Source organism: Anguilla anguilla, chromosome 17, assembly GCF_013347855.1.
Source record: "Anguilla anguilla isolate fAngAng1 chromosome 17, fAngAng1.pri, whole genome shotgun sequence".
Taxonomy (NCBI): Eukaryota; Metazoa; Chordata; class Actinopteri; order Anguilliformes; family Anguillidae; genus Anguilla; species Anguilla anguilla.
In genome coordinates this window covers 4442625-4457787 of record NC_049217.1, presented here as the reverse complement: position 1 = coordinate 4457787, position 15163 = coordinate 4442625, and the positions used below count along the sequence as shown (strand labels likewise).

General features: G+C 42.8%; 1 protein-coding gene across 1 annotated transcript; it reads left to right on the top strand.

Annotated features, from left to right (window-relative positions):
* Nucleotides 1–163: 163 nt before the first annotated feature.
* zgc:92162 (group 10 secretory phospholipase A2) lies at nucleotides 164–7230 on the top strand. The gene is made up of 4 exons (XM_035398459.1): nucleotides 164–918; nucleotides 3400–3568; nucleotides 6302–6408; nucleotides 7048–7230. Exons 1-4 carry the CDS (start codon nucleotides 882–884, stop codon nucleotides 7194–7196), a joined length of 462 nt encoding a protein of 153 aa, XP_035254350.1. The 5' UTR covers nucleotides 164–881; the 3' UTR covers nucleotides 7197–7230.
* The last annotated feature ends 7933 nt before the right edge of the window (nucleotides 7231–15163 follow it).

Below are 15163 nucleotides of genomic sequence, written 5' to 3'. Positions count from 1 at the left end.
GAGAATCAGCGGCCCTCTCCTTCTCAAAACGGCCAGTTTCCACATGAAAACACAACCCGTGTAGCCTGCTCGTGTATAGTGAGATGTTACTACTATAACTAACCCCGACTGTTTATCGTTTTCTTTGCTTTTCTATTAATAAATTTTTGAATATTTGCCATAGAAAATATAGGACACACAGGGAACTCCCTTGCTTTGTAGTCTAGGCTAAAGATCTAATCTATATCTTATATATAATGTATTATTATCAATTCTTTAACTTTTGTTGTCATATCATTTTATATCAATATGTCAAAAAGTAGGCTATTACAATTGTAGCTACATACGAAAATAAAGACTCAAAACGCAAAGCCGAATGCAAAACAGAAATAAAAATAGCGTGCTATTCCTTAGGAAACTGAGCAATTATAACAATACAACCACATGCAAGACGAAATATCGCACAAATTACAGTAAAATGTTTCAAATCCCATGTGCTGGAGTACTGAGCCAAAGAAACAGAAATTGTGTTACTTTCCAGATACTTACGGACTGCACTATATGACTGAACTTTGTACGCTAAAATAGTCTCCCTCATATAGAGCAGGACAAATTCTCTGTGTATTATCGACTGCACTTGAGTTTAATGTGAGTTGCTTGCTCTGGAACTCCTTGAGTTGATGTTGACCATGCAGGCGCAATTACGCAATTCTCCAGGCAACAATTTTGACACTGAGGAGGGATGCCTAAGGCAGCAGAGGCACGAGCTGTGTGCAGGCATTAGGACTTTCTCAAGGAAGCGCTGAGGGGCAGCTTATGCGTAAACGGGTAAGCATAAAAACCTCTTAACAGCGCGCGTCTGTTCTCCCGAGTGAAAGCAAGAGCCGATTTCACTGCCGGCCATGTCTGCTCTGTATCTAATACTACTGCTCTTTTCTGGTAAGTACAGGGCGCTCGGTACTATAACTGACTTTTTCAAATGTAAAAGATGTTTGCTTATCTGCTGTGTTATGGACTAGGTGAGTGCGTTTCAGGCACCGTGCAGAGGATTTGCGCAACCAAGTTTGGTGAAGTACGCTACGCAGCAGTGTTCGAATTACGGCGGGGATTGTGGGGGTCTGACCCCCTAATTAAAACTTGGACCAGCACAAAAGAGGTAAAAACAACATGTTTTTACCCAATCCCCGCCGTAATTCGAACACTGCTACGTAGGCTATTCGCGTGTGTTTATAAGATTTGCTTTCTCTGCTGATATCCTTAATTTTAGAATTTCCAATGGCGAACTCGAAACAATACGCGCTCTAGTGCCTGTTGGCATGGATAAAACATTGCAGATGTGGTGCCATGCCTTCATGGTCCTGCTTCTGACCAGAAGTAATATACTTGTAGTTTTGTCTATTTACACCAAAGCTTTAATGGCATATTTTTTCTGCATTCATCAGAATACATTTACTGTATATGGAAAACTTGTATCTAAATTCTACAATGTAACAAGGATGTATATATAATTATAATAATTGGGGACAACAGACAGGAAATTTTCTTTATGATTTTTAGGATTTTATATGTAACTCCATTAAGTCATGGAATGGTACCAGTATTTCAGTGCTATTAAAATTATATTATGTACCTTTGGTATAGTAAGCAATACCGCTAAACTTTTACAAACTTTTTATTGCATTTGTTCCATGCATGACACTAATGACTTTATCAATGAATGTGTTTACACAATGCAGCATTATTGGACCTTGCATCTAGAAAACATGCATCCCAGTCTGTAAGTCTGATGTTGGGCTGCTTGGTTTGGTATCATTTCTGAGATCAGAAAAACAGCCATTACTGTACGCACTGTAGGGTGTGAGCCCATCACGTCCTCAAAGGAACACTGTTCTATAAATATTCTACGTCCATTGGCTGCTTAGCTTAACTACACTGTTCTGTTTTACTCTGTTTTACTGCAGTCTATGTGCTATGAGCTGCCCAGGATGGTTTGGTTGTAAAGGCAGAAATCCATTCACTGTTGTCTGTACAATGGTGGGAGGGCAGCCTCTGCTGATCTGATCCCTTCTTTTGTGTGTTGGAATGCTGGGTGCACCACTGTTAGCCTTTTCCCCTCCAGATCTGGAGATAGCAGTTGCAGACTCATTACCATCACACAAGCGCGCCACAGAAAATTGGCCCTTAAAAAGGGAAAGGGGACACAAACTGCTCACCAGAACCAGATCAAATTACTGTGAGCTTGGCAGGAAACCACTGCAGTCACTCTGGATGTGCATATCATTATCTGTTTCTGGAACCCAATTTACATAGAGGATTTTAATCTCATATTTTGTCACTGTATATATGGCAATAAATAGAATAAAACATTTATTAAAAGTCAGTGTTGTCCTAATAACAAGGATTGATGTGAAGGGCTTTTTGATAGTCAATGTTAGGCTGGATGGTAAAGTACTGTTCAATGCTTTAAAGGCACAATCTGAGAATTATATTTCATTACAGCTCTGCAAACAAATATTTGCAGTGTGGTAGTTTCAAAGTGTTATAAAGTATTAATGACATAATTTATAGTCAAGGAGATACTCTCTTAGATGGAGATGTAGAATTATCACAGTCATTTCCCTTCCTGGCACGTTTAGCAGGTCATTGTTATAAACGGCTGGAACTGAGCTCAGAAATGTATTTCAGGGTGTTAGGGGTTGACCACTGGCTGGATGATGGTAAGTAGCAGAGGAGACTGCGTTTTTCCAAAACCAGTGCAGTGCGTTCACTTATTTTATTAACAGGTGGGAAGCCAGTGAATTAACATATATACAGTGAACAGTACAAAACACTAAACAAAAAACTGTACAGAAAAAATTACATGAATGGGCATATGTTGCCAGGCTATGTCCTCAGACCCTGCACACAATATCACCCTACTGATCTTGGCACATCCACCATAAGAAACTAGACTGGAACTGAAGTGAGGACCCCAATGCAGCCCTTTTATAGCAGCAGCTCATACCATTACCCCAATTAGCAACAATTAAACAACAAACGTTACAAAATGCACAGCTGAACATAAGAAATAATAGCAATGAAATACAAATTAACAAAGACAATATTTTACATTTCAATAGTAAATAGGGTTCTGATCAGCATTAAAATACACTGTATTACACCGATCGCTAAATCCCCCCACCTACAATGTCACAGCCCATCTGAATCCCCGAGAGGGTTCTGTTCTCTGTGCTGGTAGCTGTGCTCTGAGAGGGTTCTGTTCTCTGTTGGTAGCTGTGCTTTGAGGGGATTCTGTTCTCTGAGTTGGTAGCTGTGCTTTGAGGGGATTCTGTTCTCTGTGTTGGTAGCTGTGCTCTGAGGGGATTCTGTTCTCTGAGCTGGTAGCTGTGCTTTGAGGGGATTCTGTTCCATGTGTTCCAGCTTGTGTGGCATCCCAGACCCCTGAGAAGTCTCAGAGGAGCAAGAGAGGGCTGCTGGAGCTGGCCGGGGCCATCAAGTGCAGCACGAGGAGGTCGGCCCTCTCCTACATGATGTACGGCTGCTACTGCGGGCTGGGCGGGCGCGGCTGGCCCCGCGACAGGGCAGACTGGTGAGGAGGCTGCTGGGGATCTGTGCTGCGGGATGCATAGGGACTGGGGGCGGCAGTGTAGCATGGTGGGTAAGGAACTGGGCTTGTAACCTAAAGGTCACAGGTTCAATTCCTGGGTAGGACACTGCTGTTATACCCTTAATCAAGGTACTATCCTGCATTGCTATCAGCTTATATCCAGCCATAAATGGATGCAATATAAATGCTGTGCTCTGGATAAGTTGTAGGTTGCTGTAAGTCTCTGTAAGTTGCTCTGGATAAGGGTGTCTGCCAAATTCCTGTAATGTAATGTAATGGACTAATAGAGGTCCCCTGCATCTCGGCCAAATTCCCAAAAATTGGCTGTCTGTCAGTTTGATTGTCTGAAGTTAAAGTTAAACAAACAGTTTAAGCAAACTATGGGGGCTGTGATTGAACTGCAGGTGTTACCACAGTGGAAAATCCAGGTTCAGAAAGTAAAAGTCCTCCCCGTATTTTGTTCTGAAAGACGCTGTAGAAATGCAGATAATTTACTCATATAAGTCACATGGCCAAGAATGTTATAGCTGATACGTTTGAGTGTGTGTGGCATCAGTTCTACTAAAGACTGCAGCCATTTGGCAGGCACTCTTCTTGTTTGTCTAATATTTTTAGTGTGCCTGGTTTCCTTGTGTTTACAAGCTGAATATGATGACAGGGTTATGCACTGGAGGGCACAGAGTATTATTTTGTGCAGTTTTAAGATTTGGTGTTTCTCTGGTGGGACACACCCACCACCCACTTCCTGCTTTGACCTCAAAGCATCAGGACCGCACACTCAAATGCTGTCAAGTGAAAAAAATAACAGGGAAAACTTTATTCCGTATAGGAATTTCCCTCCGATAATGTACAGTTGCTACTGTTGTTTTAGTGAATTGATGGGATGGGTTCCCAGATGGGTATAATCATTTCAGCACAGAAATAGGGCAACAAAGCACATAGTATGTCACTGAAATGCACACACAAAACCATATAGAATATGTTCCTTTATTTTAATTCTTTTGCCAACAGTTTAAAAGTTAACACAAACCTTTATATATCAGTTCTAATACTGATATAATTATTTATTTACTGTCAAATTGTCTTTGACCCAATGTAAATAAATTGATATATCCATCACTTTGTATGATCGGTCTTTCACTTTTGTGAAGAAAAAATGTTGTGGGCTGCTGGGTGGCTCAATCAGTTAAGGCACCACGCTGTGCCAGTCTGGACCGTGGCAGTGCCAACTGTGGTCAGTAGTGCCATAGGGCAACGTACAACTGTTGATTACATTGCCCAGGGTACGGGAGGGTTCAGTCAGTTAGGGGTGCGCATTTCACTGCTCTCTAGTGACCCCCGCTGGTCACCGGTGGACTGCATGCTAAAGCCGCATGTGGAAGGTCTTCCTCCGACTCCACCCTATATGTGTTTGGCTGTGGCACACACTCCCAAATCAGCTGTGAGGTTTGTTCCTGAATGTGGCTGTGGCTGCAGGTAGTCGGACCTTCCAGCATATGGTAGAAATCCGACGTGTTCAGCCCCACATTGTGCACCAAATTTAAAATAAATAAATAGATAAATGTTTTAATGAAAGTGATGAGCAAGCCTGGGCAATGTAATCGACAGTTGTACGTTGCCCTATGGCACTACTGACCACAGTTGGCACTGCCACGGTCCAGACTGGCACAGCGTGGTGCCTTAACTGATTGAGCCACCCAGCAGCCCACAACATTTTTTCTTCACCAAAGTGAAAGACCGATCATACAAAGTGATGGATATATCAATTTATTTACATTGGGTCAAAGACAATTTGACAGTAAATAAATAATTATATCAGTATTAGAACTGATAAAAACATAAAGGTTTGTGTTAACTTTTAAACTGTTGACTGTCATTCACATGATACTCAGTATACATTTAGCGATGCTGAAACAGGATGATGTTGATTGATTAAGTTTGTTGATTTTTAGTTTAGTTGTTTTTGTAGTTGTATGTTGATTTTTAGTTGTATGTTAGTTGAGTTTTTGATTTTTAGACCAAATGATTTCCATTTTTTGGAAAAATGTCTAAAAAACAAAAACACCCTGGACAGGCCGCCAATCTATCATAGGGCACACTCACCATTCACTCACACCCTCATACAAATGGCCAATTTAGAGTCTCCAATTGGCCTGCCTGCATGTCTTTGGACTGTGGGAGGAAACCGGAGTACTGTATAATATATAATATATTATATATTAAAAATAGCCCTGCATGGGTGTGCGGCTCTCTAATATACTCATAAGTAACCGTGTTCCCCTCGTTTCATGAGACAAGATTGTGCAGCTGTTTTGCATCTGGTTCTGAATGATCTGCTGTAATTTAAAATAACCCAAACCCTCAGCTCACCCCAGAAACAGCAATTAGTGGCTCATTTCCAGAGGCTCTTACTTTTATGAAGTGTCAAAGCCTGCTGGACGAGCTTTTATCTTCTTACAGTGTTTATTTTTAAGGTAATGAAAGTTTTTTTCTGTTTTCTTTGACAGACTATTTAAGGTTCTTTGGGCATGCCTACCAGGCCTCTGGTGCTCGGCAGATGACATTTTAAATCTCTTTTTTACGGTTGAACATCCCTACAGACAGGCCGATTTACCATAAAATAACAGAAGCTGGGAGTGAAACCGCGAGAAACGTTACAGTTCCCGAGTTACAATCGAACGCGTCTCAGAATGAGCTTCTCTTTCCTCTGCCCAGGTGCTGCCACAGGCACGACTGCTGCTACGGGAAGGCGGAGTTTGCCGGCTGCCGAACCATGACGGACAGGTACGACTGGACGTGCGAGGACCGGGTCCCAGACTGCGGTACGTTCGTCCCGCGGAAAGCCCCGGCCGAACGGACCCCTCCCGGGGGTGGGACGCTGCTCTCGCGCCTCCTACCTCCTGTCCGTGCCCTGCACGCCCTGCACTAACGCCAGCCAGCCTGCGTGCGGTCACTTGCGCCGAGGCACTCGAATGGATGAAATCTAAAATGACGCGACGGTATCGTCGGGCGAAAACAAATGCTGCCGTGCGAGCGTGCGTCCACCCTTGGGTCGGTAGCTTACGAAGAGCAGGACGTCTCACCCATTTGGCTGCTGGTAAAGCAGGAGAGCCAGAATGTGTGCCGACTGTGCTTGCAGTCCTTAGGACTGAACGAGCGGGCAATTAGAATGTGGTTCACCGAGCGCGGTCCAGTTTGGGGAACACCGCGGTCCCGTTATAGCCAATGGGAGGGTAAGTGCGGTGTGCGCTCCAGGTTCCAGAACTATTTTTAGCCCTTAGCAACCGCAGTCATTACAGTATCACGTGCTGCACATGGAATGCATAATAACCATGGGCAGCTCTGTTTGCTGTTGAAATACATAGGTTAAAAATCATGCCTCACTCCCTTCACATTCAGATTACTGAATGGCTAGAAAAGGTTGTGGATGTCACCAGGAGGTGTCCTTTCTCTTTTTCCAGATTCCCTGAAGGACAAGTGTGAACGAATTCTTTGCAAATGTGACAGGGAAGCAGCGAAATGCTTGAGGAAGGCGCCGTTCATCCGGAGGTACTCTGTCTGGCCCGACTTCCTCTGCGGCAGTGAATACCCAACGTGCAGCTATTACTGATTCAATAAAGCCACGCTTTTTGGGCCACAAAGTGCATTCGTATATCATTTTTTGTATCAAAATGAACATATTTTACATTCTTCTTCTACATTTTTCTTCAAGAGTAACGTACAGCGATTAAATGAAAGTGGTATGTGTATGATTATCCATACAGTTAACACATGGTTCATTTTCCCATTCAAAATGTTCAGGGCAGGGGTCCTCAATCTTATCCAGAAAGGGCCGGTGTGGGTGCAGGCTTTTGTTCCAACCAAGCAGTTACACACCTGATTCTACTAATCAACCACTAGAGTCTTTGCTAAGGACCTTGATTAGTGGAATCGGGTGTGTAAACTGCTTGGTTGGAATGAAAGCCTGCACCCACACCGGACCTTTCTGGATAAGATTGAGGACCCCTGATTTAGGGATTAAACTCCAAGCAGCCCGTATACTATTTCATGATCATGGGCTGTAATCCAGTTATGTCACTGTATTTATATGATGTACATCACACAAGTAGTGCTATTCAATAAAGCAATGTTAATTGGGCGTGTGGTACCCTAGAGTAGCTGTTATCTTCAGTGTGCTTAATTCACATGGTAAACATGGTAGAACTGTTTGGTAGTGCAGCATTGGTAGAAATCTCAGACATCTCTACTCCATTAGCAGCATGGTACAGGTGTGTGAGATGCTTTAGGATCCACAGAATGGGTGGAGCTCACACGGTTTCCCTGTGACTCACTGGCCTGAATAAATTATGATGTCACAGAGCATTGACCAGTGAAATCGTTTGGTTAGTGTGAGACAGTGATTGACACCACCTGACCCATGGGGCTCTTTAAAACTCATTTTCCCATCACCACACCCAAAGGTTTGTAGTCCTCCAGCACTGGCAGATGTAAGTCACTGAAGACATAGGCCCCGGGTCGGCAAAGTGAACAGCCAGCAAGATCCCGGCAAACACAAGAATGTTTCAGCTGAAACTGTCATCCACATTCAGACATTGAACCCTTCTGCTGTGGAATGGTTGGACAGAAGGAGATCATAATAGGATTATGATGAGGTCATAATGAGATTGTGATGAAATCAGTGACCTGCTTATTGTGGTTATTTATGGCATGGAGCCTGCATAAATAAATGAAATTGTGAACTTTTTTCAGGCTACAGGACACAGTCACAATAAATGTAACAGCAGTGAAATCCCTTATTTATGTGTAAATATTCCTTTGGTGGAACATTGTGTTCTGTGTATTTAAAAAAATCATTCACATTAAAGGGAAGTACTGACAACATCTTTGTCATTATATGGTAGGTTTATTAGTCAAGAAAAAGAGCTCATAAAAATCCTGTATATATCATTCCATATTAGAATAAATCGTATTTTTAAATTATTTAACTAAGTACCACCCTTTAAGTATTTAACTGTAGCTTATAAAGTGTCTGAAGTTCATGTTTTTAATTTACATGTGAAAATGACATTGGGACATGCATATTGAATGTTCGAAGACAGACCCTTCCAAACAGATTTATACAGTCTCAATAAACCCGATTCTATTGAAAACGTTCAAAAGCTGTCTCTAGCATTAAATAAATACTATAATAAATAACATTCATCCATTGGAAAAAGAGGTACTAGCTGTCTTTGGTTTCTCGTGTAGAACCAGGGAAAGGCACCGTTGTTACATATTCATATTGAGCGGCAATATAATGTGATGACCACTAGATGGGAGCATTGGCTTCTTTAATTGACTTTGAAGCTTTTGTTTACAAAACTCCGCTCTGAAAGGTTTTCCAACTTCATTACAAAATCTGGTGTGGACCATGATCAGAAATATGATGTTCTTATAAACTTAAGTCTGTGATAGGCAATTGTAAACATTGATGGTAACACTAAGCCATGTGTAAGCTCATCACCGACAGGAATACAAAAATAACAAAATAAAACATTACAGCAATCAGTTGGAGAGGACACAATAAACCATTTTTCAGCACCCGGGAGAGACAACATCATCCTTAATTTAGATATGATCTTTAGGTGGAAGAAGGCCACTCATATGATATCTTTAATGTGGGCCTGAAAGAACAAATCTGAATCAAAAGTTATGCCAAGGGTTTTAACAACTGCTTTGGTGGAGATATATATTTAAAGAAAACTGTAGGAATTTATCCCGAAGAGAGTTTGGACCTACTATTAGTATCTCAGTACTATCAGAATTTGACAAGTGGAAATTAGGGGTCCCGTTATGGATGTACGTCCCCTCAAATTAAAGCAGACAGTCCGCACTTTAAGTTCATATTCATTGTTTAATGTAAAATCCAATGTGTTGGAGTAGAGAGCCAAAACAATAAAAATTGTGTCACTGTATATTATTTTCTCTATTATTTTCTCTTTTCTCAAGTTATACTTGAGTGTGACTTTATTTTTCTTAATGATGAACTAACTCCGTCATGTGCTTGCGGTCAGGAGATTAATATAAGACTGCTGCCACAACTGCTTTTTTTTTTTAGATTCTCACCACCACCTCCACCCCTCCTTGGTGATTTTTGTTAATGGTGAGCTACAGTACAGTATATACATGTCTATAACTATATCATATTCTAATTATGAACTCATTAAATACCGCATGCAACTGCATACAGGGTTTCCTGCCAAACAAAGGTATCACCTTGCTTATCCGTTTGTAATGTCAGAAATTTCCAGTCATTTTCTACTCTAAAAAAGGATAAATGGTGATATGAAATCGTAAAACACAGCTTCATATTACTGGTAAATAATATCAAAAGACGACAAGTACAAGTACTTCTGTGGGAGTTCTGCCCCCAGTTTGTCATAGCGACAGCACAGCAACAGGAAGAAGTCCCAAATGAGCAGGACACTCTGCTCAAGGAATAAAAAAGCAACAATATTTCTCTCTCTATGTCACGCTCTACTCTCAAAAGGATCACAAGAACCACAGAACACAACTTTTTTATCACGGGCATATAATAACAAAATTCAAAATGTCCGAATATTTCTCCATATGTTCAAAGACTCTCAAGCATGGCTTGGCAAGATGGCGGCGCAGTGAAATGTACCTTACTGAACCCGTGTTCAGCAATTGTCTACGATCATGAAATGCACTTTTTTTTGTACGTCGCTTTGGATAAAAGCGTCTGCCAAATGAATGTAATGTAATGTAAAATGGCTGCCCACTACAGGGATTGGATACACATCACTGTCAATCACTGAAAGCTACGACAAGGAACCTCGGGACAGTTTTCAGCAAGAAATTAAACAGCAAGCACTTTACAAACAAAGGTGATGTCTAAAAAGCTTTTTCAATGTTTACCCTTGTATGTTTTTGTATCTAGTTAAATTATTTCATTTGTTATTTTGAACAGAACTTTTCTATGATTGGTTTAACAGAGAAAGAGTTGGAAATATGGTAATTAATATTGAATATTGAAAAAAATGTAGTACTCTTATCTATAGGTCGATCAAAAGAACAGATTATTCAAAGTGAATGGTCCACCCCCTCGTGGGGTAGAGGAATATGTCTGCGCTCTTCATAAGTAGTTTATTAAAAATGAAACATTAATGCGGATGTTTTTGGGGATTTCTCCACAGGGTGTCCCTCCACAATCGAACCCCAGTGTGAGTACCGCACGCCGGACCCAGTCCATGCTGATCACCTCCACCTGTCCATCACCTGTGGTGCAGCCCCAGCAGGACCACACCCTCTGTGTCACCATTCCCGAAGTGTGGAACAGCAGCCACCAGCACTGGCTCTTCAGTACCCAGGTGCGTATGAAACCTTTAAGAGTGCTTTCTGAAGATGCAACTTTTCAACTGTTTGTGTTTGCCAGTTGTGAGGTGGCCTTTACAAAGCTAATTTATAAATCAGATATTGAAATTAAACTAATTGAATAATCTTAATGGAACATTACAGACATTTTCACTGTAAGAATTCAACTGCAATTAATGACTCTTGAGACTTTTGAATATATGCTAATTACATCCAGCACAACACCTTGCTGGATTGTCACTCAAAGAATAGCCACGTTAAGGCTTTTATTCTGCCTCAGTGCTCTCTGCTCTGTTCACAGGGAACACACACGCTTCCTGGGTGGATGATGCACCTGCATTTGTACTGTTGAGCCAAAAGGAACACGTTCACATCCGTGAGATCATTTGTTTTGTATTTTTGGAATAAACTTAGGTAACTCTTACAAGAATATATTTCAGGTCTTCATAGGAAAGTACTGTAGTTTAACTCTTAATTGTCTGGATTATTGGTTTGATCTTTTTTCCCCATAAGGAAAATGACTGAACTGCAACCATTACATTACATTACATTATAGGCATTTAGCAGACGCTCTTATCCAGAGCGACGTACAACAAGTGCATAGGTTCATGATGTAGAGGTGCAAAAGAAACACTAGAGTGAAGTAAGGATCGTAGTGCCAGAAGTGACCACATCGAATGCAACCACACGCTGCATTAAGGCTCTTATTCTGAAAAACAGAGCAGGCAGTGCCAGAGATATTTATACCAGACAGGATTGCCTTCGAGTGCCTCTGGGGTGTGAATTTGTTATTCAGTCATATACGTGGCGTTAAATATTTAGGAATTTCACTATGATGTGCTTGGACTGTTCTTCCTGAATCCCTGTGGATGACATGTTTTTATGTAATTATGAAAGAACATAGAGGAAAATGTAATATTGGATTGTTGCTTTGGCAATCTTTCATGCCTTCAAGACCATATCCTATGGCTTCTCTATCCTGTATATGAATTTACCGCCTACAGTCTAATCTACAGGTGCCTTAAGCTGTGTGTCGACTTCCTGCGGTGAACTGAAAGTATTGTATTGACAATGTCGATCCTCATGTGAGGTTTAAATCGCATTTCGGATCACAGAGCAGAAGATGAGTGCGCCGTGTCAGGTGTCTTGATCACAGCTTGAATGATCCAGTCCTGCGCCTCGATCCACATTTACTAAAGGGTTTTAGTCTTGTGCCTCGATCTGTATTTACTAAAGGAGTTCAGCACTGCACCTCGATCCACATTTGCTGAAGGGGTTCAGTCCTGTATCTCACATCTCTTACAACTGAGTGCAGTCTATACCATTCCTCCAGGACTGCATGCAGCCTATACAGTTCACCAGGGACTGTGGATTTCTTCACAGTATGAGAGGTTGACTGAACTCTTCAACCCCCACCACCATGTGCCAATGTCCATTTGGGTGTGCGCATAATTTTTGGTGTGCACATGCGAGTGTGCATGTGGGTGTGTGCACGGTTGTTGGTGTGCACATGGGAGTGTGCATGTGGGTGTGTGCACGGTTGCTGGTGTGCACATGGGAGTGTGCATGTGGGTGTGTGCACGGTTGTTGGTGTGCACATGGGAGTGTGCATGTGGGTGTGTGCATGGTTGCTGGTGTGCACATGGGAGTGTGCATGTGGGTGTGTGCACGGTTGTTGGTGTGCACATGGGAGTGTGCATGTGGGTGTGTGTATAGCTGTCGGTGTGCACATGGGAGTGTGCGTGTGGGTGTGTGCATGGTTGTTGGTGTGCACATAGGAGTGTGCATGTGCGTGTGTGCACAGTTGTTGGCGTGCACATGGGAGTGTGCATGTGGGTGTGTGCACGGTTGTTGGTGTGCACATGCGAGTGTGCATAGCTGTTGGTGTGCACATGGGAGTGTGCGTTTGGGTGTGTTGTGGTTGTTGCTGTGCACATGGGAGTGTGCCTGTGGGTGTGTGCATGGTTGTTGGTGTGCACATGGGAGTGTGCATGTGTATGTGCATGTGTGCATGGTTGTTGGTGTGCACATGGGAGTGTGCGTGTGGTTGTGTGCATGGTTGTTGACGTGCACATGCGAGTGTGCATAGCTGTTGGTGTGCACATGGGAGTGTGCATGTGGGTGTGTGCATGGTTGTTGATGTGCACATGGGAGTGTGCATGTGGGTGTGTGCATAATTGTTGGAGCGCACATGGGAGTGTGCATGTGGGTGTGTGCATGGTTGTTGGTGTGCACATGGGAGTGTGCATGTGGGTGTGTGCACAGTTGTTGGTGTGCACATGGGAGTGTGCAGGTGGTTGTGTGCATGGTTGTTGATGTGCACATGCGAGTGTGCATAGCTGTTGGTGTGCACATGGGAGTGTGCATGTGGGTGTGTGCACGGTTGTTGATGTGCACATGGGAGTGTGCATGTGGGTGTGTGCATAATTGTTGGAGCGCACATGGGAGTGTGCATGTGGGTGTGTGCATAATTGTTGGAGCGCACATGGGAGTGTGCATGTGGGTGTGTGCTTGGTTGTTGGTGTGCACATGGGAGTGTGCATGTGGGTGTGTGCACAGTTGCTGGTGTGCACATGGGAGTGTGCGCGTGGGTGTGTGCACGGTTGCTGGTGTGCACATGGGAGTGTGCATGTGGGTGTGTGTATAATTATTGGTGTGCACATGGGAGTGTGCATGTGGGTGCGTGCATGGTTGCTGGTGTGCACATGGGAGTGTGCATGTGGGTGTGTGCACGGTTGTTGGTGTGCACATGGGAGTGTGCATGTGGGGGTGTGCACGGTTGTTGGTGTGAAAGAATGAATTATAATCAATCATAAAGCATGACCAATTAAAAAAATGAGTGATTTTGAACTTCATTAGAAATAATGTTTACTGCAATTTATATTGGTGTTATCAGTACAATTTAATCAACAAAATGTGTATAATTTGAGAAAAAACCCGTTTGAAAATAAGACAATACTGCGATGACCATGGTGTCTTTTGAAAAGGCATGGGATGACAGTCAGTGTGGTTAGCTCTACCATGCTTTAAGGACTCTCGTAAGGTCATTAAAAAAAGCGATGCATGCTGGGTCAGCACTCATTTTGAAGCCAGAACTTTAATTTTGTCACGACTGAGGGAGTGTTGGAGGTTTAAACAGCCACTATCCGTCACTGAAATTTGGCTCACTCAGTTTTGGGACAACCTTTGTACAAGATGGCGACTCTCGTGAATGCCAAAATGAGCGTTAGTGTGCAGGCGGAGTGATTAGGAGGTGAATTGGGACCGGGCCTCAGACTGTATGAACACCAACGTCATGTGACACCGCTGACAAGCATTTTAGAACTGGCCTTTATTTTGACTGCCACCAGGGGCTCTGCCAAGTTGTTAATGGTAACGTAATTCCATTGGCAAGTGTGAATAATATAATCAAATAAACTGAATGCCGTATTGTCAATTTTTGTTTTCCAAAGAGAGATCTTGTCAGCAGCCTCTATTTCTGTTGGTTAAATTTCACATTGGATAGACTGTCCTACACTGGCCCACAATGGATGTTCTTTTCCAGCAGTTGGTCTGGTCATTTGCTAAAAACATTTCAGTTTTTACCCATATCAGAAAAAGAATAACTTGGGTAAACCTGATTTGTAGTTCAACAACCCTGCCAAATTTCCGAGCGGTATTACCAATAAGTATGGACAGAAAAGAAGGCTGTTGAATGTATTGAACGTAGTGAATCCAGCATCATCTATATTGGTGAGAAATGAACTGCTGAAGATTTGGTTTTTGTGGTTTCAAATTTCACAATAAAAAACAAATGTTTTTGTGGAGGAAGGATGAGATTGTTTTGGGGGAGGTGAGGGGCAAAGTGTGTTCTGAAAAGAGCTCATTGCTCCTGTGAAGGGGCTGGTGGGGGGGGGGGGGGGGGGGGGGCAGTGTGCCATGGGGGCCGATGGACAGACAGACAGACAGCCGTGCCGTGCTGCTGCTCTCTGTCCCTCAAACACGCAATCGATTGGGTACCGTTTGCAGTGGGTAAAGAAGAGCAGAAAGTTCTGGAAGTCATATGCCCCATTGAGGGCAGAGGAGTGCATTGCACTTCCTGCCTCTGCTTGTTTGTTTGTTTATGTACTTGGAGGTGAAACTTCTGTGGCCTTAAAGGGACAGTTTACTTTCTGGGATATTAAAGGCATCGCTCATTTTCTGGAGTTTTAAAGGTACGGTTCA

Bases quoted from the DNA above. Each gene is read 5' to 3' on its own strand.
- zgc:92162 (XM_035398459.1), top strand. From the start codon at position 882: ATGTCTGCTCTGTATCTAATACTACTGCTCTTTTCTG. The intron at 919-3,399 runs GTAAGTACAGGG...CATGTGTTCCAG, and splicing joins AATACTACTGCTCTTTTCTG to CTTGTGTGGCATCCCAGACC. The intron at 3,569-6,301 runs GTGAGGAGGCTG...TCCTCTGCCCAG, and splicing joins CCCCGCGACAGGGCAGACTG to GTGCTGCCACAGGCACGACT.